The following is a 27,194-nucleotide window of genomic DNA, read 5'->3' as shown; positions in this document are numbered from 1 at the left end:
GGGGGGTGACACGATGGCGGGTGGTTTAATGCGCAAGTTGTCGAGGCAACGTTGCTTGCTGCGGCATGCCACAATGATTCCAATTTTGCATGAATTGTTCGGCCCCGTGGCGCATGTGCCTAATTCGATTGGGTGCGCTGTCGTGATATTACGTTTTTTTATATATACGAGGCATGAAAAAGACAAAAATGCAAAGTTGTAAAATGCCGCACGCTGCGTTGTTCCCATTCCGTGCGTTCACGAAGCAAATGTGGCTGGGCGTTGCTGCGGTGCAAAAACTATTTTCACTCAAAAATGTGCAGAAGCTCGCGAGTTTACATCCTTGTCGGGGGTCAACTTGGCTCATCTCTCCCCTGTGGGGCCGATAAAAGAAGTCCCAATTCGTAGGAGGTCAATGGTGAGTTTGTCCTGTGGATGAACTGGCCCGTGCCGAGGCATTGTGGAACCTAAACTATGGTCTCAGCGACGCTGACGGGGATGCGTACCCCCGAGTGCTCGTTTGATTTCGTGGAGACTTTGGAGGAGATTCAAATTTCGATAAAATGACCGGAACATGACGCCTCCGGCATTTTGCCCTGTCCTTGGTATTGGAGACATTTTTACCAAAAAAGTCGCGAAAACTGAACATTTGCCAACAATACATGACTAGAGCCTGTGTATTATTTTGATTTGTAAAACAAGGGGGGAAGCTGCCTTGGTATAGCGGTTAGCACACTGGACTTGCAATCTAGAGGTCACCAGTTAAATCTCCGTGCAGAGCAGTTGAAACAATGGGCACACCTCTTAAATGACCCCACCCATGCCCACTCAGCAGTCTAACCCAGTGGTTCTTCTTCACCTGGTGTGCAGGCATCCACTGTGGGTGCGAGACATGGGCAAGACTGCAGTAAAGTTAAGAACCACTGGTCCACATAATGGGTACCACCACGGTCGGTCGACCTGCAGGTTGCACACGGCGGGGTAGTAGAGCGTGGCTCTCTTACCTCTTCTAAGACATCAGTGTGGAAGTGTCGGCTAAAGCCCTTCTCTCAGGGCCGCTTAGAGCGCCTTGGAGTGGAGGAGGCCACTGTCCCCAGTGCCTCTCACCTGAGCTATGCACCACGTGGCCTGTAACCCAGCACTGTGCAGGCGAGGGGTGGTGGATGGCACGGATGTTGCGGAAGCTCCCTTCCCGCGGGCGTCGAGGTGCCAGGAGAATGCAGCTCACTTGCAAAGTGTGGACTGATCTCCGTCTGTTGTTTTTCTCCCGGTGCTCCGCTTTCCTCGCACGCGTATGATGAACACAACTCCGTCGTCGTTTGTATTGGCTGAAAAAAAAAAACATTTTAAATAAAACACCCGATGTTAACAGGAACCTCCTGAAAAATAGTCCTGTGACTCCGCGTGGCTCTCCTGGATAGAAAAGTGTTGGCTTATTTTAATGAAAGACAGCGGGAGTGAGTACTTTGATGTAATTCGCATAGGCCGTACGCAAGTCGTGGTTGTGCCTCCATGGGGGTGGATGGATGATGATAGAGTTGAAGATGATGATGATGCCGGTTTTTTTAAAATAAAACATTTCTCCCGTCATGAATTTCTCCCCCGATTGTACTCTCGCCACCACGCTCTTGGCACTGCGTAACGCGTCACACGTCCAGTCTCCAGGATCTTTTAAAAAATTAAAGTCTCGGGGGGGGGGGGGGGCAGGGGGCCGAGACTTAATTTTTTTTCACAATGTTCAGTGTCTCATGGATATTTGTTTCTAGTTTGCCTGTGGTAAATGATTGCTCTCGGCCCTAATTATTGCAGTGCAGCTGCCCACCGATGGTTCGGGTCTTATGGAAGGGTCGGCTCCAAACGTGTTGTCTTTACTCTTGGCCTTTCTGTGACAGACAAGTAGGAAAATAATCACGGTTATCCGAAGATGTTCCTGTTATACAATTTACTATTGGGGGAGGGTGGTGTTCACTGAGTGGTGGACATTAGCTTATTGCTGCTATGCAAACTCATTTATGAAAACAAAGCAAGTATGAACGTCACCTCCTTGGAATGAATTGTCCCTCTGAATGGTCGACTGGCGTTGAGAGCATGATTTTTGTGAGGAACAGAAAATAAAACATTGCAAGTATGGCAGTGGTCTTCAAGGCTCTATTTTAAAGGCAGACGGAGACACACACTCCCTCTATACCAATATGTTGTTCTGTATTAGCATCTCTCTGCAGGGACACGTTCAAATACTGATGACACCGAACTGCATTTACTCCACATGGTCACTTAAATTCGCCAATTGGAAATTGCTCGCGTTAAATATTATTTTTAGTGTAATGCATTGTGTGTGAGGAATGGTGACGCAGTGGTTAGCACACTGCTTTAGGAACCCGGTGAGCCCCCGATTCAATTCCCAGCCACGGCCAACATCAGTAGCGAGTGATATCTGAACCGATCCTGGGCCTCTCCTAGGTCACCTGGGCCGTAAATGAGTGCTTGGTTTAATGTTTGCCACACCATTCACCTCCACCCCACCAATGGGATGGTCTTGATATCAGCACTTGCCCCAACAGTCTGTGAGGCTAAAGGGGGAATATTTGTCTCGGTTATTCTTTGTCTTTATTTACCTTTGTTCATGTGCCAGAGCGGCCTGCATTGCCTCGGCTTTCCATAAACATTGTTCCCGCCTCTGCTGGCTTGAGAAATGTTCAAAGCCAAGGCATTCTTTTGTTAAACCTCGCGGACTGTAAAGGAATTCCTACCATTTGGGAGCTGCTGCTTCGAATGAGATTGAATTATTTGGCGTGGGTGTTGGTGAGTGGAGGCGTATACAATGTGTGTTTATCTGTGTGTCAGAGCTGAGAGAGGTAGCGTAGCGGTTAGCGCGCTGCACTACGAACTCGGCCACCCGAGTTCGATTCGCACTCACGACCAATGACGGTGGCGAAATATTTGAACCGATCCTGGGCTTCTCCTACGTAGACTCAGCCTCAAATGGGTTCCTGGTGCGATGTGTAAACTTCGCCACGAGGGAGATAAAGGCAAGCCGAGCGTGCTGCTGGCCACCCACTCACTCGTTCGCCTTTCCGGCCTTCATAGGTACTCGCTAACGGCACTTGCCCCAACAGTCCGTTAAGGCTATTAGGGGGATCTTTATCTTTTCAGAGTGAAGAGTGACTTGTGCGTTGATCTCACTTACTTAGGTTCACGCGAAACTCGTTGAGATTCAACAGGAATATGCTAATTATGTTGGGTTACCAGATGTTATAGGTGACAGCTGCCCATCAACATGATAGGGCCCACCATGTGGTGCAATATCAACTAAAATATATCGAACTATCCTCGTGTAAATTTACTAGAAAACGGTATTTGCCATCCAGAGGTCACCGGTTCGATCTTCCAGCAGAGCAGTTGAAACAATGGTGCAGGTCCCTTAAATCTCGCCCACCTCTGTCCACCCAGCAGTATAAATGGGTACAGCAGAGTTCATCAGCAGGTCGTTAGTGGTGGGGTGAAGTGTGAGTAACTCCTCCGAGATGGCTGGCCAGCGTGGCAGAATAATTCCAAAATACCCTCCAGAGGGACTCTCTCTCTCAAGCTCCCCCGAGTGGGAGGATCTTGCACCAGCAGTGTCATGAGCAGGCGATTGCAGGGCTGCACCTTTGCCCTTCACGACAGGCGGGTAGCCCGGGACGTTTCCCTTCGTAGCGTCCGCGGAGCGTGGCACGCGCTTGAACGTGCACAGTGTGCACCTTGCGGATGGCACGGGCGTGCATCTGCAAGTTGTACATTCTGCCAAAATGTGGCAGTGCGAATGAGATTCCGTTGCACGAGTCATACGCAGGGCTAGGGCTCGCTTTACGGGGCGAGCGATTGTAAGTTATACAGCGGATAATCAGCACCCGGGACCAATAAGCATAATTAGCCAAATTATTCGGTTGTAGGTCAATTAAAAAATCATATATTTGATTTAATGTGCATAAACTACATATCATAAGCCTTCATATGACACCTCCATTTAAACTGGTGTAGTGGGCGAGGAGGTACTGTCCAGACAGCCATACAACACGCACACATACCAACATACAGATTAGCCGCTCATTATGGATCTCGTCATTATCATCAATCTGCGGGACGTCGTTGAATATGAATGTCTTCATGGCGACGCCTTCATGTCACGGCTTACGCGCGCCGCCCGATTTCACCGCCGCTTCCTCCGGCAGCAGCTGAGCGACCTCGTGGTCGGCACGCAAAGCGTCCCACTCCCAACTTCGTTTAGACCCGGTCCGAGTTTCACTTCCTTCCGATGCCCACAAACTCCCGCGGGGATCGCAACACGCGGCTCTCGTTGCCTTGCGTGACGAGGGCGTTAATGAGGCCGTATGCCCGTGCCGCGGTGGCGAGATGTTAACTCCCTCGCCTGGTATGCAATGAGGTCTGGGGGTTCCATCCCGACCCTGACGCCTGCTGTATATTTGGAGTTTGCGTGTTCTCCCCGTGAGCGCGTGGATTTTTCTCCGGTTCCTCCGGTTTTTCTCTCTCTCCGCCTTTCAAATCAACATCACGCGTTTAGGAGTATTTGGCTGCTGTAAATTTTCCCTTTTGTGAACGTGTCGTTTTTTTTCTTCCATTGAGCGAAGGCGTCACCAACAGGCCGATCCGAGTTCACGTGCGTTCCCCACCAAATAAAGCCGCGGAAAGAACAATAGAAATTACGAACTTGCTGCCACGTGCATCTCGCAGTGGGGACAGACAATGGAGTGAGCGAGTGTCAGATTTCAAGGGGCTGGGTTTCAAATATAGAAATCAAATCAGAGCACAACTCGGTATGAGATATTGCATCAGGAGGCGGCGGTCTTTCCCCTTGAGTGATGTGCCCAACCTGCTGTTGGAAGAAGGACGCATCCAGTGCCTGTGAAATAACCTTGAATCCAATGTCCCCTGAAACTGTTCATGAATTGAACAAGTTGGTATTTTCACCAAGGTAACGTAATTTTTTTTCTTCCAATTTTAATCGACGCTGTTGCGGAGCTGCGGATCGTCGTAGTCGATGTATGCAACCGCGTAGATGTTAGCGGCCGTGCTGCTGTATCGCCCTGCAATGTCTACCGTGGTGCAATGCGCTAACCGTTGTGCCACCGCTCCATCCCTCTAAAACGCTCGGTATCACCCATTAAAGACCTCAATTTGGGCTTGCACACAGCAGCTAGCATCACGCCTGTACTGGCAGGCTAATGCCTGTTTGCAGGCCAAGTTCTGAGCCACATTGTGCCACACAGGGACAGCTGCCACTGGGGTTACCCCTTTCAAAGGTGATGAAATACAAAAAAAAATACAATTGTCATTATTATCATTAACTCGTATTGCTTTAATGCATACAACAATCGGCGGGCGCGCGGTTTATCTGGAGCCCCGCGACGGCGAGAAGGACTCCCTTTCTGTTCATTTGCCTGTTCTGGCGTTGCCTGAACCCACGGGGGTGGTGTGGGGGGTTTGGGGGAAACTGAGGTGCGGTACATTTGAATAATGGCACGCTCGCGCGTGCCGGAGAAGCCTCGGAAAGGAAACACGCCGAGGCAGCAGCTGTAGCCCCGGCGAAGGCGTCTGGCTCACGGGTTCGCCGACCGCTGACACCTGTGACTCGCACCTGTTGGGATCTGTCGAGGGCGGCCCATCTGCCGTCTGGCACCACAAAGCGCTGTGCTGCACGTAGATGTCGGCACGCCCCCGACACACGCGCGTGTACGGTTACTAGCAAACTCTTTCTGGCTATATGTGTACGTGTGTTGACAGCGCCGGATGAAGCTAGTGCGGGGCCTGTAGCATATGTTGTAAAGGGGCCCTAAATAAAAAACGCGTAAATATTCAAACACAACTTTTTTTACTTGCATAGGAAAGTAATTGTATTTTTTTATTTGCTATACAGCCAGATAATACGACAAATCGTTAACCTTAAACACCCATTCGTGCATAAAAGTTGAAGGCGGTATAGTATTATAGTAATAGAGCAAGTGCAGAATCACTGAACCGGAATTGATAGCTTGAAAGCATTTAGCGCGGGGCCCTTCAAAGTGCGGGGCCCGTAGCTACATATGTATTTACTTTTGCTGCTAGGATAATTTGGCACTGTGTGTTGAACTTCTTTCGCACCGTACGTAGCCGACCGCGTTCATTCCGAGGTGCGGCGGCGGGGAGAAGGACAACGAACTGAACGCAAAAAAAAAACTGAACACGGAAGATGACGGTCGTGATCCGGCATCGCCAACGTGGCGCGCCAAAATTGCGGTCAAACATTGAACGCCGCTTTCGTCGTCAGCCGCTCCTCCTGACGCGCCCAGGGGGCCCGTCGACCGCTCGGTGCCCACGAGGCCACAGCGTGCGTCGGCAAGCAAATCCAGATCGCTTCACCTAACACGTCGTCGGAGTAATGGTTGGGCTTCTCCACAATAGAGGGTTTTTTTAAAAATGTAAATGCTGTCGCTAGACGCCGCCGCCACCCGACGCGGCCAATGGGTAAGGGGTTGTCACGTGAAACACTAATTTGCAATGTTTCATTTACGTGACAAACCTTGCTACTTGGCTGTGTCGGGTGGTGGCGGGTTTAATGGCACGTTTATACTGGTAGGAAACTCCTGGTTACACCAGCCCACAGGGGATTATTGTGTCCGTCGTGCAGGGAGGGTCTGGGTGGGGAGGGTGGGGCTGGGAGGGGCGGGGCTGGGTGGGGAGGGGCTGGTCACCCCGTGGTGCCCTTATAAAACTCAACGTTTAACCTACTCACACTGGCTTGTGCCCGCCCTCACAGTCGGGCATATTTGCGGAATACACCACGCCGCCGTTGACCCTGGCCATTGACCGAGCAACCCAACGTTCCTACCTGCTCCCTCCGCAGGAATGTGTTATAATCACGCGATCTAACCCCTCCCCCCTAAATAAAAACAACCTCTCATGAAACCGATGACTCTTAGAAGCAATAGACCCCCCCCCGCCCGCTTGATTCCACTTCGGTACGCAGTAAACACGATTCATAGCCTAATCTGCATGTGTTTGGCATGATCCGTGTTTTTGTTTTATCCGAGCCACCGCTCCCCTGCAATTACCCCAGATAATTGAGGTGTTGATTGTACCGCACGTGTGCAGTAAAGCAAACGGGAGTTGATGTGTAATGTATTAGGAGCTCCGTGCAGCTGTGATTGGGTTACGCAAATCCATATGATTACTCGGTTTCGGCGTGTAATCATATTACCTCGACTTACATGTAGCAGCTGATTACTCTTTATGATGGGTTTTAGATGTAAAAATGAAAAAAAATCTAATTTAACGTGTTTTCATCATCAGTTTAAAGTGGAAATTATTAATGGTGGAAGGAGAATGCATTGATTCGTCAGGTAATATTGATTTTAGTTTTATTTCACGATACGTGCACTGCGTTGTGCACTTAAGAAATTACGTAATTTTAAATCTGCGTTTGTTGTCCCGTATGTCACGAGTTCATGCCACTGCCGCAACTGCTGGAGGCACGACTAATCAGCGCAGAGTTCAAGAGTAAAGACAGTATTTGCTGATGCTGCTGATGCTGCTGCTGCCTTGGCAGCGGTGCACATGCACAGTTAACAACGACGGCCCAACGCATTGTGTTCAATAACACCGTGGCCCTAAAGGGAAACGTATGTGTAATAGGTGACGTGTTTGGCAAAATAGCCCTTCTTCATAGCTCATGAATGGAAATCTTTAGAGCACCATCTATGTGCTATGAAGAAGGGAGGGGCATTGCCTGAAACGTCACCTATTCTATATTTGTATCCTGTTAAGGCCGCTCACGGTGTTAGTGATGAACGGGTCAAGTTTTGTTGTTGTAATAAACAAGGAATCGTTTCTTATACGAGACAATGCATTGAATCTCTACAGGGGTGAATATCAATCCCTGGAGCAGTGGTTCTTCTTCTCCAGGGGTGCACGCACCCACTGGGGGTTGCAGACATGGCCAGGTTTTTTGAGAAAGTAAATCAACAAAAGACAAATTAAGCACGGGCACGTAAGTAACTACTTTGTTTCATGAAACCCTACGTGTTTATTAACGTTATACTTTATTTTTACGATTGAGAACCAAAGGGGTGCAAAGCTGCAGTCAACGTTAAGAAGGAGTGAACTGGAGGAAGGATGGGGCCAGCAGCTTGAGGTTAATGAGAAGACAGTTGCGGCCAATGTATCTCTTTCAATGTATTTCTATCACTCGCAAACCCATAATAGAGGTTTTCTTTTGGCTTAGATCACGTCAATATAAATGTGTCGTTAACACCCCGCCACCACCCGACACAGCCAAGTAGTAAGGTTTGTCACGTAAACAGAACGTGGCCAATTCGTTGCTAGTTCAGCACACCGCTGTGTTGAAAAGTAAACCCACAACATTGACAATTCCAGTACGACGTTATGGATAATATTGGTCGCGAAAGCCTACGTGATCAAATGTTTAACTACATACATTTTTAAGCTAAAAAGATGACACAATTTTTGAAAACACCAAATATGGGATTACATTACAATACTCCTGAAACACTGGGTCGGTTTTCAATCATTAGCGCGTGCACAGAGACTGTGATCCACAATATAACCTACACTGCACATGCTGTTGGGGCAGGGCTGCTCGCAGGCATTCAGCGAATATAAATTGTGGGGGAGTGGAGGCAGAATGGTTAGCACCCAACACACGGGGCTAGAGCGTCAGTGCAAGCGAGCAACCTACAAAGGCCGGCAAGGCACTCAAACGGCCGCTGTGGTCAGAACCACACTCGGTCGCCTCTGTCTTCCCAGCGTCGGTATTTTCATATCGCAGCAGGTTCTCATCTAAGACTGAGCAATCCTAGGGGAGGTGCAGTACTGCTTCCGATAAAATTTTCGGCTGAGTCGACCTCGGGGAGAGGTGCAGGAACGATTCAGGTAATTGCCGCCGATGTTAGCCGTGGCGAGGAATCGAACTCGGGTCGCCGGGTTCGTAGCCCAGCGCCCTGTAACTACCGCTCCCCACCGCACGCACACAACCCGACATTTAAAATTGCGCACGCGTGCACCATGGCACGGCTGGCACGAGCAGCGGGTGGGGACAGTTAGGGGGGGGGCCCGGGGGGGGGGGAGCGGAATTTTTCACTCCCCCCACCTCTTAACTTGACTGCATTCGGGCATCCGTGCCCTGCCTCCTGAGCTCGGCATTTCCCGTGATTTAATATTTCTTGTGCAGCACCTCAAGCACCTCCCACGGGTGGCTTGCCTCCGAATCATTGGGCACTTTGGGGGAGGGGATACGGAGAGGCCAGGAGGTGGGTGAGCCACTTGGCGTGCTGGGTCATGAAACGTTTCCAATTTTGCCGAGTAGCTCCCCCGTCTGCAATGGCTCGCAGAGGAATATGAATGTAGATTGTCACTTCCACGACCGCTATTTATTTATGACTCTCGGTTAGGTTTACGTAACGAATTTCACGAGCAGTGGGCCCCTTCATTATTTATTGTTTTATCTCTGTGTATATTTTTTTTATCTTTTAATTATTCCAGTTATATTCCACTCCTTGTTTTGGGTTTGTCAACGCGGTCCCGTATTTTATACAGAGTGTGCTTGCCCGATATCGACCGGTGCCACAGCAGCATTTTGTTTAACAAGCCTGCCTCTGCTGATGAGAAACAGAAGGTCGATACTGGCCCTGTTAGTGCGCTTATACATTTGCTGCTTGATAATATTTGATGAATGGGACACACACACAAAAAATAGGCTGCTGGCTTAAACACGTATTTGTTTGGGAGAACACTATGTTGTTTTAAAACTATGTATTTATTTATATTAGGAGAGACTGATATAGACCTCTGCTTATATTTGCTTCTGCCGCTTATGCGGTGTTTAACAATTTATCTGTTCAGGAAACGTTACGTTTTCACCAAAGGGCGTTTTAATGCAAACAATGGCATAAATGCAGCGATATGTTTTGATGGACATCTGTAAGTGTAAAAAAAAATGTATTGAACAAAAATAATAATAAACCTTTCAGATTTTTAGTTTTTGCTGAAGCAGACCAAAGTGGCTGTGTTGGGCAGTCACGCACGCAGTGGCATCAGCACTGCTCTCGGGCGCAGCGGTGGCTAGGAGATGTTAACTACCTCGCCTGGTGTACAGGGGTCGTGGGTTCGATCCCGACCCTGACGCCTGCTGCTGTATATTTACAGTTTGGATATCTCTCTCCCCGTGGTCGCGTGGATTTTTCTCCGGGTCCTCCGGTTTTTCCCTCCGCATTTCGAAACAACGTGCGTCGATATTATTTGGCTGCTTTAAATCTGCACGCGATAAGCCACTTCGTTGGGCTATCATTACGTGGCCAGGTCCGCTTCTGAAAAAGAGCCAATCTCTAGAAAATTGTTCGTAGTCGTTGTACACGCAATGCACTCCCGATAGCAGTGCTGATGCAGCGAAGGCCACAACGCCGGATGCTGTTGAGCACCGTCTTGCGGGATTGCCCTCGTCCGGGAGCCTCTGCTGGTTCACACGCAAACAGTGAGCCTAACCCCCCCCCACGGCGCATTGCAATCTGCCAATAATGTGGGGCGGCAATTACCACAGATTAGACCGAGATAAAATACAAGGTGACAGCAGCTGTTGGCGTGGAAACAGAACGAGTTGCCCGCATCTTCAGTGTGATGAATGTTTTTATTTGTGTTTGTTATGTGCTCATTATACTCGACACCATAATCATCGTCAGCCATGGTCCGTTCACCGCTGAATGGAGGTCTCCCTCAATCAATCCACTGCTGTCTTTCATGACGCTTCCGATGTTGTAATGCACCGGGCACCTGCTGGATTATTTTTTATCCCTCAATCTCCTCCGTGGACGTTTCCCACAGACACGTTTCATTTCCTTGGCTGCCACTGCCACTATTTTTTGACCATCGGCCGTCATCCCTGCCCATGTGCACTCGCTTCTCTTCACGGTTTGATGGCGCCGTTGACCCGCGTACGCGCGTTTTCTCGTCCGCGAGTTCCCCTTTTTTGTTTCACTGCATGCTACCTGCGATGGCATGTGGTTCATGAACACGGTAAAACCAACAAGGAAAACAACAGAAGTAATCGTTAACTTTTAGGGGCCAAAATAGGAATAATAGGAATAATTTAGCACCACCTCCAGGTGAACTCCTATTTACCTGCAAATAAATCACAGATAAAGGGGAATAATTTACCTGCCGTTAAATAGTTTCCATGTTTCGACTTGATGCCGTAGATAACAGGTATCGTGGTACCGGTGGCTCGGGTAAGGGGCACTGCTGGGCGGCAGTGACAATGCTCGCCTGTAATCCAGTGCGGTGGAGGCAAGGGTTGGTGGATCGCACAAATGTTGTGAAACTGCTTCCGATGCGCATCATGGCTTTCCCGGAGAAGGTGGGACAGCCAAATGTCGACTTCACCTGTTACGTCTATGGGTTAGTGTTGCCCTCTTGCACCTGTGGGGTTTCTCCGGGTGCTCCACTATGTAAGCGTTCATTAATTGGTTGAAAACATCTTAATATATAGAGTGCGGAGCTCTGGCAATTGTTGGCACTGGATCACTGCGTGGCTGGCTGCCTTCCCGCTTCTCTGTGGGTCCTCATGCCTCCAAGTCTCTCTCTCTTCAAGAGTGAGCAATGTACGGCATGTTACAAGTTGGCATCGTGATATGAATTCACTGTCCAGTAGTTTTAACTGTGACGATGACGGTGGTGGTGGTGGTGGACAACTGTGAAAAAGAGCTTGACAGCTCATCGGATTTTTCCAGTAAAAATACAAATTCTGATTCTGTACCAATGTTGAATGCTATAGTGTGCGTTGCTGCGAGCAGTGGTAAGTGATTGCGTTAAACCTGTCCCCCCCTACCCCTCTTTGCCTGTGTTGCAGGTCATCAGTGCGCTATCCAGGCTGTCCCAACATCCCACCTGCCAGAGCAAGAACATTCGGTGAGATCCCCACTTGCACTGACACACAAGGGCCTGCTCCTCTGGCAATCAGTCCGTGAACTGCCAATTTGTGTTAGGAAAAAGCTTCAGATTTTTTGAGACGTTCACACGCCTTAAGAACACACACGAGGTGTTGCGGTGCACGTGGGCAGCCCAGGTGGAGCAGTGGTGATGCTCGTGCCTTATGGCAAGAACTGCCCGAGTTCGATTCCCAACTCGGGTGCCTTTCTCTGTGGAGTTTGTGTTATCTGCATGGGTTTCTTCCAGGTTCTTCGGTTTCCTCCTATCGCTAAAAAACACACACACTCATTGTAACTGCTCATAAATTGTCTGAACATTACTCAATTGGGATTACACACGGCAACATTGCCCCATAGTGCTCAGAAACTTGGTTGAGCCCTCCTGAAAAGGCGATTCTGAATCGGTGAGGCTTTCCTGGGTAAACAAGCTTAACAATAATCAAATTGATAATTGGTCTTTTACCCTTTTATCTGGCAACAAAACTGACACCTTTTTTACAAGGAGTCATGTTTGCATAGACCACAATACCTGCAGTCGTAATGCAAAAAATATATAACTCTGATAATGTATGCACTGTCCTTGAATTTGATTGGTCCACACCCGAGACAGCTTTCCTTAGAGCCTAGTCTCACATGGTGTGAGACTAGGCTAGTGTGGACCAATCAACTTCAAGGACAGTGGATACATTATCAGAGTTATGTTTTTTGTTTGCATTACGACTGCAGGTATTGTGGTCTATGCAAACACGACTCCTTGTAAAAAGGTGTCAGTTTTGTTGCCAGATAGAAGGGTAAAAAAACAATTATCATATTTTTCTACTGGCAAATGGGGTTCCAATGGAATGATAAAATTTTGACTTACAGCTTTCGTGACTGCAGGAATTCATATTCTTTGGGTCTTTCGGTAAAGTTCTTTGAACCTATTTACGTGACTTTACTGAAAGACCCAAAGAATATAAACAATACTCATACTGTAAATTTGAAAACTAGAGGACAGTCTATCGAGATGATGGACAGGGTGATGTAATACTGACAGAACGCTCACCTCACCCACATCAGACATTTGCAACTCACGTGACCACCCTCACCACCAAACCAGTTACAGTGGGAGGCCTGTTGAGATGCAGTGTCCCTACACTGATTATTTTGCCGCTAAAAATCTCCACGCGATAAGCCACTTCGTTGAGCTATGATTTGTGGCCAGGTCGCTTCTGAAAAAGAACTTCATAGCTCGGTGGGATTTACCTGATAAGATATTTGTATATATTTTTATTTATTTAATTTCTACATTTCCTATACTTTGCACTCCTATTGTGTTTTTGTGTTGTTTGTTGTTTTATCGTTCTGACCTGCGTCTACTGGACATCTGTGAAAAAGGGGTTTACAGTTAATCGGATTTCTCCAGTATAAATAAATATTTTTTTACTCTGATGGTGCAAATGTATCTGTGTCATATGCTGGGCTATTGGAAATGGTAGAGCTACGAAGCAATGCCGGGGCTGATAAGCCAAATTATGGGTTCAAGGGTCAACATGTATATAATTTTGAGCTCGTTAACATGACGTACATGTGTATCATAGGCTTTAAGTGACAATTGTGAAGCGGTCTAGGGTAAGTTCTCCAGAGAAAGATACATAGATAGAAATAAACATACATACGTATAGATTAGCAGCTTGTCATATCAGCAATTGTAGATGACCATCACCGAGAGTTCCACAAAACAATAACATTAAATTGGCTTTGCGCATAATTTGGCTGAATTGCTGCTCTGATAATTAAAATATCAGTTTTGGTGCCATGCGATGAACATTTCTCTTGGTGGCAGAGCAGCCGGGATAATCCTGCCTCCTGCTGTGTGGAACAGTCGTTGCTTTAATGGATCTCGAAGGTAGGCCTGCGATGTCCGCTTCCGTGGGCCATTCAGTAACATTGCTCTGCGAGTGACCCGGATGGATACTGGGACTCATGGACACCGATGGCACAATCAGGATAGCAATGGGGGGGAAAAGCAAAAAGAAAACGCTAAATGAAGCACAGGACTGCAGACCTGTGCTGTCACATCCATTTACCACTTGTGGTCATTTCTTCACGGTTCTTTGGAACTATGAAATGTGGTCCTTGAACTTTTTTTACTTGACTGGTTTTGTCTGACTGGTTTTGTTTTTTGTTTAAACTCGGCCACCTTCGCCGACGGTGAAGAGACAAACTTTACTGGTTTAACACGTAGGCTTTCGCGACCAATATTATTCATAATCAACGTCCAGTGAGCGAGTCGCTTAAATTACTTGATACACTGGTAAAGAATACAGGTTTACCAAAAGATATTCCAAAACTCGCAGACCATTGTTTAAATAACACTTACTTCTTATGGAGAGGCGAATTCTTTAAACAAAGGGAGGGAGCAGCAATGGGCTCTCCTTTATCTCCTGCTATAGCAAATTTGTACATGGAAAACTTTGAAACCAGAGCACTTGCCTCGAGCACATTAAAACCATCCTTTTGGTTTAGATATGTGGATGACACTTTGGTTGTCTGGCCACATGGTAAAGATACACTTAACGATTTTCTAAATCATCTCAATGCACAAAACCCGGCCATTCAGTTCACCATGGAAATGGAGGTGAATAACACACTCCCGTTCCTGGATATTTTACTTGGGCATGGCCTAAATGGTAACCTAACACACAGCGTTTACAGAAAGCAAACGCACACTGATGCCTATCTGAATGCAGATTCGCATCATCACCCAGCTCAGAAATCCTCTCTTATCAAGACGCTCATACATCGGGCTAAAACAGTGTCAGATGGTGAAAGTCTAGTGAGAGAGATTAAACATGTTAAAGAAGCACTAAGACAGAATGGCTACAATAATGCTCAAATTAACAGAGCACTAAATGCCAAATCACGATCGCAAAGCAACACTGCTGAAAGCGATCAGATTATTAAAACAATAAAAATACCATTTATCTCAGGAGTAACTGACAAATTAGCCCGTGTTTTGCAAAAGCAAAACATTACAGTAAGATTTGGTACAGTACACAAAATTCAACAACTAGTAACGTGCACTAAAGACGAATTACCTAAATTATCAACAGAGGGTGTATATCGGATTAATTGTGTATGTGGTAGATGCTATATTGGACAGACAGGGCGTAACGTTAGTGTAAGACTAAAAGAACACCAGAGAAATATTAAATTATCACAAACACAACTGTCGGCAGTGGCAGAACATGCATGCCAACAGGGACACTCAATTGATTTTGACAACGTTGAAGTGTTGTGTAAAACTAGTTACTACTGGCAAAGACTAATTAGAGAATCGATTGAAATTGAGAGAAACAGAAATAACTTTAATCGCTCAGACATCTACAGGCTTAGTGCGGCCTGGAAGCGTATTATTAAATAAGATACATTACAATTCTTTATAAGGGAAACAAACACTAACTGATTACTAATGTAGCATAATCACAATAAAACACATTCCAAATGATTACTAATCTACAACTCGCATCGTAACAATAGCCTGATTACTAATCTAATATATAATTACAATAACTCCCCCCTCAAATCTTTGCACCTGATGAGTTAATGAGTTAATGATGACGTCACCCTGCTGCTGCTCTATATAAGAACGGGAGACACAGCAGAGCCTCACCATTCTGGCGAATTGCCCGATGATGCTGGATGCAATTACCAGCGAAACGTCGTACTCAAATTGTAAATGTTGTGGTTTCGCGCTTCAACACACCGGTGGGCTAAAGCAGTGAACTAATTTGTCTTTTGTCAACGTGACACTTTTTTACTGATTGGCCGTGTCGGGTGGTGGAGGGTTACGACACATTTATAAATAACGCGATCTAAACTCAAAAACGTTGATTATGAAAATTTTACTGGCTCGAACTTGCTCGTATTCAAGAATCAGAATCTTTATTTAGACTCGAGAAATCCGATGAGCTATGACGCTTCCACAAATGTCCGGCATGGGCCGGTCAGGTAGGTCCGGGAAGCCAAGTTGGGCTGATAGCAAAACAAAATAAACCGGCAATCTGAAGTTGGCCAGGAAAAGGAAGTATGGGGCTTTATTTGACTGCTTGTTCAGCACCCAGAATTAATTCTAATCACCGATACATGCAAATCCAAATCGAAGCAATGGTGCAGTGGCCACCCACCGCTAGGCTCGTAGCACAGTGCTTCGCGAACCCAGACGCCTCAGTTAAACTCAAACTATTTAAAACTAAAATGTGTTATTTTACCAGGTGAGGCCCACTGAACTACATAACTCTTTTTCAGAAGTAACCTAGCCACGAACGATAGCTCAACGAAGCGGAAGTGGCTTATCATGTGGAAACTTAGAGCAGCCAAATACTCGAAACGTGTGTTGATTCTAAATGTGGAGGGAAAAAAACGGAGGACCCGGAGAAAAATCCACGCGACCATGGGAAGAACACACAAACTCCAAATATATAGGCGTCAGGGCCGGGATTGAACCCATGACGTTCTGTATACCAGGCGAGATAGTGGTCATCTCACCATCGTGGCACCCCAGATCCCAGCCACAGCTAACATCAGTAGCAAGTCCTCTTCACCAACCCACATGGACTAGCCGTTGTGAAATATGGGGGAACAATGCCCATGATCAACATGGTGTGGGGGAGGCCTTCATCCTGCAGCAGCTTGACAAGGGCTGTGCGTATTATCTATGCAAATCCGGCCATGTGGTGCTGTGGATAGAGAGCTCGGCTAATAATTGTAACGATGTGAGCTGTGATCCTCATAAAGGGCGAACTCTGCTGATCAACCCTCTGGGGTTTGTGAAATGAGAATCATTTTGCGGGATAGGCAATGGCAGCTGTCTTGTGGGAGAGACTGGTCCTTGCCGTAGGAGTGTGACATTTTTCACCACTGACTTCAGAATCAGAATATTTATTTACACTGGAGGAATCCGATGAGCTATGAAGCTCTTTTTCACAGACGACCAGACTTGGAACTGCAGCCAAAAGCTTATTTTTTTACAAGCGGGGCCAACTGCTGCACACGTTTGATCTTAAGATGCGTGCAATTCTGAACGGCGACTGTGTGTGTTTTCACAGTAAAATATGTGCAGACTCTCGGATCCCAAGAGCTTGCGTCTCTGTTACTGTTGGCTCAGGTGTGCAGCCTCAGGACTCGAGTTGTTCGCTCAGTCTCGGAGACCGCGGGTCAGACTTCACAAACGTGTGCACGTGGGGAGACCAACATTTTTGTTGTTGTTGTTTCGCCTCAAATGCGCCGGTGGGAGGCCAATTAATCTAACGGGTGCGTGCGGCTTTTTGAAAACAGCGTCCAATTATAAAGTACGCCTCACCGAATCGCGCGAATGAATTGGCCAATATAGGTTTTTACTTCCCGACGCTCGCGTTCTATCTGCGGCCTAATCTTTTGCCCGCCCCCCCTCCACCAGCGGAGCGAGTTGCGCCCGAGAAAAGGCTTCAGTGCGGCGTTGCGGTCGTGCTGGTGCCGAACACCAGCGTTGCTGTTGTCATGTGGGAGGGAGTGGGCTCGGGGTCGAGCGCCATTGTTGTTGTGAGGCGGTGCTGGACGGGCATTTGGTCAAACTGCCTCGAACTAACCCTATTTGCAGTTGTACTGTCGGCTTCATTCCTGGTTCCTTCAGATAATAACCATAGTGGCGAGATGTTAACTCCCGCGCCTGGTATACAGGAAGTCGCGGGTTCGATCGCGACCCTGATGCCTGCTGTATATTTGGAGTTATCACGTTCTCCCGGTTTTTCCCTACACATTTAGAAACAGAAACATATGTTTAGAGTATTTTGCTGCTATAAATTTCCACATGATAAGCCACTTCCACTTTGTTGAGCTATCATTTGTGATAGCCAGGCCGCTTCTGAAAAAGAGCTTTTTAACTCAGCGTGTCTTACCCGGTAATTAAAAAAAAAAGTAATAGTCATAATTTAAGCGTAATTGGCCAAGTAATCAAATCAAGGCCGTCCTGAAAAAAAAAGTCTCGAGACATAGCGAGGCCTTTCCTTCCTGCGTAAATAATCCTTGGCATTATTATTTCTGACATTGCCATCCCACCCAAGGCCTCTTGAGCAACACAAACGTTATCCCATCCGTCTCTCAAATGGTTAAAAGCAAGAACATTTTAATTTAAAAAATCATCCTGTGCTTGGGCGTTTCCCGTTAATATTGTAGCTGTAAGTTAAGGTGATGGCCCAGTTTAGCCACACTTTTACCTTCCAGCATTCCATACCTCCCCCCCCCACCATGATGGTGGAGTTAAGGGGGAACAAATTAAATCCTTCAGACCCGCTCGCCCTAGGGCGTTTGAAAATGTAAACGGTCGGATCGCATTTCCACAGTTCTCTGCGGTGTATTAGCCGAGTACAAGAGGGTGTTGTGTGGAAGTGGATGCGCTGTAACGGCGCTGATTGTGTTTTGTTTTTGATTTGTTCTCTGTCCCATGAGCGCAAGAAGGTCCTACACGGTCGACAGTCACTAAACTATTTTTATTTTACCAGGTAAGGCCCACTGAGTTATGAAGTTCTTTATCATAAGCAACATGGCCACAAATGATAGCTCAACGAAGTGGCTTATCACGTGGAAATTTATATCAGCCAGATACTCTAAACGCATGTTGATTCTTAATGTGGAGTCAAAAACCAGAGGACCTGGAGAAAAATTTGCGTAGCCATGGGGAGAGAGACATGTAACTCCAAATATACAGGCAACAGGGTCAGAATCGAACCCACGACCTCCTGTATACCAGGCGAGGTAGTTAAGATCTCGCCACCACAGCGCCCCAGATCCGAGCCACAGCTAGCATCAGTGGCAAGTCCTCTTCACCAACCGACATCGACAAGCGTGGTGAAATTTGGTCAAACAATGCCCGTGACCAACACGGTGTGGGGCAGCCTTCATCCTGCAGCCACTTGACAAAAACTCCGAATATACGAGCGTCGGGGTGGACCTTTTGGATACCGGGCGAGGTAGTTAACATCTCGCCACCGTGGTGGCCACTGATAAGGGCATCAATGATAAGGCCAGGCGGCTCAGTGGTAGAGCGAGCGGCTCGCCATTGGAAGGTTGCGAGTTAGAATCTTGGTTTCAGGGTTTACTCAGCCCATCCCTCCCTCTGGGGTAAATAAAATGTTTACCACGTTGTGGGGAATTCAACAGTGGTTGTCCTCGACATAGATTCACCCCTGTAATATGAATTGGGATTTTCCACCACTGGCTCAGGATATTTAGTTTTTACAGAACGTAGTTTATGCAAGTGCATCTCGCAAATGCTGTGTGATCCGCAAATACAAAGGCGCGTACATTATGATTTTTTCAGCCAAATGAATAGATGCGTGTTTATTATACGTGCCAGAGGACGCTGGAGAAACTGGAGGAAGCCCCACGCAAGCAAGGGAAGCAACTTGCAAACAGGAGATGAGCACCGCCTCAATGCTCATTCGAGCAGGAGATCACTCTGACTTTTGTTGAGCGTGCTCAGAGCAAGGGGAAATCTTAGCACAGTCGAGTTTTATGATTTGAATTATCAATGGTAAACGTGAAAACCCGAGGTGGCACCGCTGAGACACCCTGGGTTGGAATTTGGACGGCCCATCCATGATCCATGTGGGTTCTAATTCCAGTCTGTCTAATGGTTACCTTATAAAAACCCTCAAATATATTAAATTTGGTTCTGTACTTAATATCTGCTTGGAAAATATGAAGATATATCCGTGTGTCTGTCATGCAAAAAACCCCACCAATCTCATAGCGGAATGTGGTGCAAAGTGTGACCCCATAATGTGTATAAAACGACAAAAAGGCCACTTGAAGGGTTATTAGAAGAAGTTCTTGGAAATCATTTGCGCAGCTGTTCCCTGTTACATGGGATTGCGGCGCTATGCGATATTTCCGGATGGATTATTTCTAACGGCCATAGTGCAATGGAAATAAAATTGGGGAGGAGAGCAAAAATTTCATGAGGTGGCCAGGTGGCTCACGGTTCAAAGCGCTGAGCTGGCACATCGAGATTCTGGGTTCAAATCCGAGCAGCCGCACGCGATTAAACCAGCCTGTGAAGTTTGTTCACATCCACGCCCTGTTGCGTGGATTGTCAACACAATATTTTATGCAGACGGGCACAATGGGCGTTGTGTTTCTTTTAACTAGCCTGGTGTCGTGCTCTCTATGTCCATTGTCAAAATAACGTGGCATGGCAGCCTGCAATCATGTCGCTTTCACTCTGAAGACACGCGTACGATAGCGTCGAGGCGCGCGTTTTAAATATAAACAGCTTGACATGAAGCGGTTAGCACTCAACCGTGGCACGCCAGCGGTGGTGCTGATCAGCAGGCCGTTTTTGGAGTTGGCAGACGCCAATTCAGTGACCATTTTACGCTCTCGACTTCGGCGCGTGGGCGTCTGGGCCCGGGCCCGTCACCAACAGGCCTGGGTGCCGCCCGCCCGTAATCCGGCCACTTGGGGCCAAGTACGGTGGACCGTGCAGAGACTACCGCACGCTGTGAGACTCCCCCGGTCTGTTTAAGCTTCAAACGAGACACCGCGACCTGTAAGAAGTGCCGCAGCCTCTGTCCATTGTGCAATTTTTTTAAAGAATAAACCCACCAGCAGTTCTTGACGAAGTGCATTCTGTCGTTTTGTTTTGCCTTAAGTCACCATCAATACAACTTTGGGCAAATGTGACCAACTGCCATGCACATAGGACTGGACCTGTTTAGGCTGAGTGGCAGGATATCCAGTAGGTTGCGTACGTGTGTGTTTGTGTTCTTTGATTTCCGTTCACAGCCACCAACACCAGTGACTAATATCTGAACCGGTCCTGGGCTTCTCCTAGGTCGACTCAGCCTCAAATGAGTACCTGGTGCGGTGTGTAAACATCGCCACTTGGGTGACAAAGGCGGTCGGGGCGTGGTGCTGGCCACCCACCCCCTCGTGTGGCGTGCGGCCTTCATAGGTGCTTGCTAACAGCACTTGCCCCAACAGTCTGTTAAGGCATATACGGGGGATCTTTGTCTTTGTTATTTGAGCCCTATTCCCGCTCTTTTGTGGGGGTTTCTCCAGGCACTCCGGTTTCCTCCCAGACATGTGAGTACAGCGACGGATTCTGTGGATTCCGTCTGTACGGAGCTCTGTTTATGCAATGGTGGTGGTGGGGGGTTCTCTCCTCTATCGGAGAACACGTGATCCACTGGAATGTCCGTTCCACTCTAGGAAACGATGTTAGGGAATGTTTTAAATTGTAGTTATTAAAATGTTTAATCACCTGGGTAAGTTGTTGAGACGAGGCATCTCATTCGCAAGGTTGCCCAGAGTGTTGATGGACAAATTCCTGGTAATGATGTCTACAAACATGTTACATTTCTAACTTTCATACGTGTATATTTGTCCCCCCCTAATTCGTTTGCAATAAAGGAATAGTTCTTTGCGTATGAGCCTATTACCTATAGGCTAATTGTGCTAGCGGAGCAGATATTCACCCAATATGGGCGAGCGATTACTCACGGAAGCCATTTTTATTTGCCCCCACTCGTTCGGTTGCTCCCACACGAAGCCTCATTCATTGCAAACGCTCAACAATGACACGGTTACTCTGACTTCCTGGATTTATTATTTTCTGGTCCTCGTCCAGATGACGTTTGACGCAGTTTCAAATGAAATCTCGGATGTCTCTAATCACGAAGCTTGGTTTTGAGGATTGTTCTTGGACTCACCCGGTGAGCTGAAACAGTAAAAAAATCGGTGCGTAAATGTGACAATGTAATTTGTTTGGCTGTGTCAGCTGGTGGAGGGTCTTAATGACACAAATTCGGCTAGATCTTTACACGGCCGAACCCATGAATCGCTCATTGATGGCAATGGCCAAACATTCCAAAGTTGCAGGCATCTCCGGCTCATCGCGGCTTTGCTGGTTCAATAACACGCTTAAGTGGACACATGCACGTCACGAGCAAATATCAGCGTCAGTGAAGCTGCAGCAGCTGTAGCAGTGTAGCTGCTGTCCGTGGCGATTCGCTGTCGGCCGGTAGTGCAACTTCCCCTGGGGGCTGCCCACCCATGCCAGCCAGGGTGTGCGTCATTCAAGTTGAATCGGCACCTGGCTTGATGGATTAGACAGAGCGCTACGCGGCCTGCTGGTCCCGTCCGTCCGTCCGCCCTATGAATTATGCACGCGCCAACTCGTGTCCGCGTCTCGTCGGCGCCGCGTGTTTGCGTGTTTGTTTTGTTTTTCTTTCGAGCGAGTGAGTGAGGGCGCGTGTTTGATTGCGGAGGCCGCGTGTGGTGAGATATGAGCGCGCTTGGTACCGCGTGTGATGCGACGATAGAGCTGTGCGCTCGGAGCTCCGGGCATAACGCATCTTTGATAATTATTGCCCGTGCGTGTGTGTGTTTTTTGGGGGTTGTTTTTTGTTGTTGTTGCTGCCAATCGTATCGAATTTTAGAAAATGTTTATCGGCTTTCTACCAACGTGGAGCTGCTGAGCGTGGCGATTAGGCGGAGACGTTGGGAGGTTTTCTTTGCACATGCGGAAAGTAAAGGTGGCAGTCCTGCAATTGCCTGCTCACGGCACTGTTGGCAGAAGGGCCTCTCCATTTGAGGAAGCTCTGGAGAAGCCCTTCCAGAGGGTATTTGGCCCGCTCTTCCACGCTGGAGAGACCTCTCAGAAGTCGTGGTTAGTGCCCACGCGTGGAGGGCTTGGGGAAGAAACCTCTCAGAAGACGTGGTTAGTGCCCACGCGTGGAGGGCTTGGGGAAGAAACCTCTCAGGAGACGTGGTTAGTGCCCACGCGTGGAGGGCTTGGGGAAGAAACCTCTCAGGAGACGTGGTTAGTACCCACGCGTGGAGGGCTTGGGGAAGAAACCTTCTCAGAAGACGTGGTTAGTGCCCACGCGTGGAGGGCTTGGGGAAGAAACCTCTCAGGAGACGTGGTTAGTACCCACGCGTGGAGGGCTTGGGGAAGAAACCTTCTCAGAAGACGTGGTTAGTGCCCACGCGTGGAGGGCTTGGGGAAGAAACCTTCTCAGGAGACGTGGTTAGTGCCCACGCGTGGAGGGCTTGGGGAAGAAACCACTCAGGAGACGTGGTTAGTGCCCACGCGTGGAGGGCTTGGGGAAGAAACCTCTCAGGAGACGTGGTTAGTGCCCACGCGTGGAGGGCTTGGGGAAGAAACCTCTCAGGAGACGTGGTTAGTGCCCATGCGTGGAGGGCTTGGGGAAGAAACCTCTCAGAAGACGTGATTAGTGCCCACGCGTGGAGGGCTTGGGGAAGAAACCTCTCAGAAGACGTGGTTAGTACCCATGCGTGGAGGGCTTGGGGAAGAAACCTCTCAGAAGACGTGATTAGTGCCCACGCGTGGAGGGCTTGGGGAAGAAACCTTCTCAGGAGACGTGGTTAGTACCCATGCGTGGAGGGCTTGGGGAAGAAACCTCTCAGAAGACGTGGTTAGTGCCCACGCGTGGAGGGCTTGGGGAAGAAACCTTCTCAGGAGACGTGGTTAGTGCCCACGCGTGGAGGGCTTGGGGAAGAAACCTCTCAGAAGACGTGGTTAGTGCCCACGCGTGGAGGGCTTGGGGAAGAAACCTCTCAGAAGACGTGGTTAATGCCCACGCGTGGAGGGCTTGGGGAATTTTGCAGCCTCCTGGATATGATAAGTGAGACGCAGAAGAAAATTGTAAATTTGCGTTTAAATTTTCTGTTAAGCCAAATGTGTGCATTTTCTTTGGATCTTTCGGTCAAACCACGTAGATAGAAAAAAATAATAAAAATGTGTGCATTGTTCACTCAAATAAGCTGCTGCGACCAGCGTGGTGAAACAAATCCCATGACCGGTACGGTGTGAGGAGGGCCTTCATCTAGCAATAGATTGACAAAGGGCTGTGAATTGCTATTAAATCTAACCAGTAGCAGGCACACATTGTTATGTGCTGCTATGCATGTGCTGCTATATCTGGTATGAAAGGGTTATGCAAGTATATACTTTGTTATCATTTATTATTGTTCATCATTATCGACGATAAAACGTTCATATCTCAAGAGGCTGGCAAGTCAGTTTCCACCCACGCAAATTACTCAAAAATGATTTGGCCAAACATCTTAAGCGGGAGGCTTATGGAAAATGTCCTGAGAATCAGTGCACATGAACTGATTTCATCGCTCCATCTCCTTCTTGATGGATGTACTCCTGGACGCGTTCAAATGGCCTTATTGAGGCAAAAACTTCTCCTTTTAGAAAAAAAAAACAATTTTAACGAGAAAAAAATAGTTCCGAAAAATATCTGAATCTAAAAAAAGCACAATTGGCAGGAGAATTGTTCCAGTAACATGCAATTGTCGTGTACCTGGAGAATTTGAAGACTGTATTTGTATTTTAAACAAACCACAGCCCACACGACATACGTGTTTTTTTTTTCTTCCAACAGCGGTCATGGGTTGCCCAGTCGAGGTACCTTCTTCATGAGAGAGACGCGTTATTCACTTGAAACGGATTGCATGTGGCAGTGGCTGTAAAGGTCTTGGGCGTCGACAGGGTTCGCCGAGTGTGAAATCCCCAACGGTGGCGCTTGTGCGCGACTTTCACTGGGCCGTAGCACGTACATGAATGCTCATTATCCCAAGTGGCAGCCTTTGAGGTTTGTTGGTTGTTGTTTTGCGGGATATCTCGAGAAACAGTGACGGCGGTCAGTTTTCCTGAAATATGGCGGGGGCGGCGGCTGCACCCTTGGTGAGAAAATTCCTCAAACTGCGGGGGTCATCCGAGGCACGACCCCAATGAACACTAAGAAAGCCATATAGCCTTGCATATAGCGCGTGCGTTCAACACATTCCTGTGCTGCGAGCATTGTATGTGCAGTGACACCGCCTTAGCGCTGTGGCGGTGAAAATATGTTATCTCCCTTCCCTGTAACATTCTGAGTTCAGTGATCCTGAAGATGCCTGTTGTATATTTGGTACTTGGCGTGATCCTCTCGCTATGTGGCGGTCGCTTTCAGTTTTCTCCGGGTCCTCCACATTTAGAACGAACATGCGTTTCGGTTGTTTGGCGGCTGCTATAAATTCCCAAGGGTTTATCGCTTGGTGCAAGACGTTCATGGTTCAAATCCGATCGCCGCCCTAATTACAACTGTAAGTTTAATAACCGTAAAGATTTGTTTCAAAGTGAACGTTAAAGATCCCGCAGGACGAGGCTATTGGGTCCCGGGATATACGATGCCGAATTATTTCGTTAAATACCAAAAGTGGCAACTCTTTAAGGGCTCTCTATTGGAATATTTTTCATTTTGAGGAAGCGAGGAAAAATCAACTTAATTTCCATAGGGTTGGGCTCAAGATACCCGCTTGCTGTACTGCCATTTCCTGGGGTGCCTTGCAGCCTTTGGTGGCTTCGGTGAGCTGAAGTATGAGTAGTTTTGCACGTGATCGCCCAACCCCCTTGCCTCTCGAGCCGCCGGTTCACGCACGTGCACCACCAGGCTCAGCGTGAATTTCAATTCGTCGTTACAGTGGCAATTTAAACAACAATAATGATTCCAACAAACCAGTCGTGTTTTTTTCCCCGGTCTCGCAGGAAATCAAGATTGGGCGTGCTGATACCTTTAATAGCGTAAAACAGCCCCTAATTACGAATGCGGTTTATGATCATCGCAAGGAGCAAGTCGGCGTTGAAAGTGTCTCCATGCATAAATGGTTGTGGGACCGCGCTTATCACCTCTGTTTTTGGCTCGAGCCAGTGGTAGAATTTCCACATTCCTGTGGCAGGGGCCAGCCTCTTCATTGGACAATTGACCTACAAGTTGACTCGTAATTACAAGGGTTGTGAATTGAAACACCACTGGGGCATGGCTTGGTGCATTATCCCATCCGGGTTGATAAAATGAGCAACGCGTTTGTGGAAAGTCAACAGTGAAGGGACGTTTATTGCGACCTTAACTCATTTGGAATTTCAACAACCACTGTGTCAGGGCCTCCAATGGTGATTAAACTACTTACAGCCCTTTGTCAGTCTGCTCTTGGATGGAGACCTCCCGACGCCACGTCGCACATGGAGATTCATGGATTTTTGTTCAGCGTGCTGGGTCGGTGCGTGGTTGGTAAAGGGGGTCCGGAGCTGGTTCAGATATCAATCTCTACTGATTGTTAGCCGTGGCCACGAATCAAATTTATGTCGTCGGGTTCAGAGCACAGTGCGTAAGTGAGATTACCACTGCCTCATACTCATGTGTGGCCAGGTCGCTTCCGAAAAATAAGTCAATACCTCAGTGGGCTTTATCTGGTAAGATAAACATAGTTTAGATTTATTTGTATATTTTTAAGTTACTTTTCTACATTTCCTATACTTTGCGCTCCTATTGTGTTCCTGTATTGTTTGTTGTTGTAACGTTCTGACCAGCCCCTACTGGACATCTGTATTAAATAGTTTAATCACTCATTGGATTCCTCCAGTTTAAATAAATATTCTGATTCTGATTTGAGCTCAGAGACATTATCGCCACTGCAAAGCAAGCTTGCCTGCTTTGCGCATCGGGCAACTGCGCTTGGCCCAGTTTTACCACAGCGACCTTCACAGGACCAAGCCAGCACCACCCGGGCCATGGAATATACTTGAACCGGGCTGCATGGCTCACTCTCCTCGGAGAGCTGTAGCCTTTAAGCTTCGGCACCAGTCACGATGTCTCGGGGTATCCGTGGAAGAGAGGCGGGTGGTCATTGTCGTCTCTCTTGTAGATCAACTTAAGGGGCGTGTTTGCGAAAAATAAATAAGTAAGCGGTAAAACATTCTAAATTCTACGATTTTATACTTGGGATTGCATAAGCTAATTCGAGCGTATATATATAGATTAATGATCATCCTTCTGGCTGCAAAGGGAAGTGAAAAGGAGCGAGCGAGGGGAGAGGGTGGGAATGTGGAGGTGAGCGGCTGGGCCTGAAAAGAAACGGCCTGTACCAGGCCCCGTAAAGAATGATCCGGGACGGTTCGGCTCCCGTTTCCAATGACTGGGGAAAAGCAGCATCTGACTTCTCAGGAATGTGTTGCGCCAAAAATAGTCGCCACAGCAACATTGCTTAGGAGCAACGCTACGAGACACGCGGCGCGCAGACGGCCCACTGCGTTGCGGCAGAAGTTTACGAGGCTCGGCCGTAATAGTGGAACAGGATACAAAATGTACACAGGAATTACCCTTTGCCGCCCTTTGAGAATTGGCTAGCCGTTGCAGAACTCTCTTTGCC

General features: G+C 47.8%; 1 protein-coding gene across 3 annotated transcripts in view; it reads left to right on the top strand.

The window, feature by feature from the left end:
- The window catches only part of LOC144733928 (guanine nucleotide exchange factor VAV2-like), a 235,553-nt gene that overhangs the window by 104,252 nt on the left and 104,107 nt on the right, over nucleotides 1–27,194 (top strand). For all 3 annotated transcript variants that reach the window (XM_078615947.1, XM_078615948.1, XM_078615946.1), the window contains exon 3: nucleotides 11,873–11,931. In XM_078615947.1, coding sequence (XP_078472073.1) covers nucleotides 11,873–11,931 — 59 coding nt within the window. The remainder of the gene's footprint in view (nucleotides 1–11,872; nucleotides 11,932–27,194) is intronic.

Source organism: Lampetra planeri, chromosome 49 (genome assembly GCF_965212315.1).
Source record: "Lampetra planeri chromosome 49, kcLamPlan1.2.h2, whole genome shotgun sequence".
Taxonomy (NCBI): domain Eukaryota; kingdom Metazoa; phylum Chordata; class Hyperoartia; order Petromyzontiformes; family Petromyzontidae; genus Lampetra; species Lampetra planeri.
The sequence above is the reverse complement of the archived record's forward strand: the minus strand, read 5'-3'. Positions and strand labels throughout refer to the sequence as shown.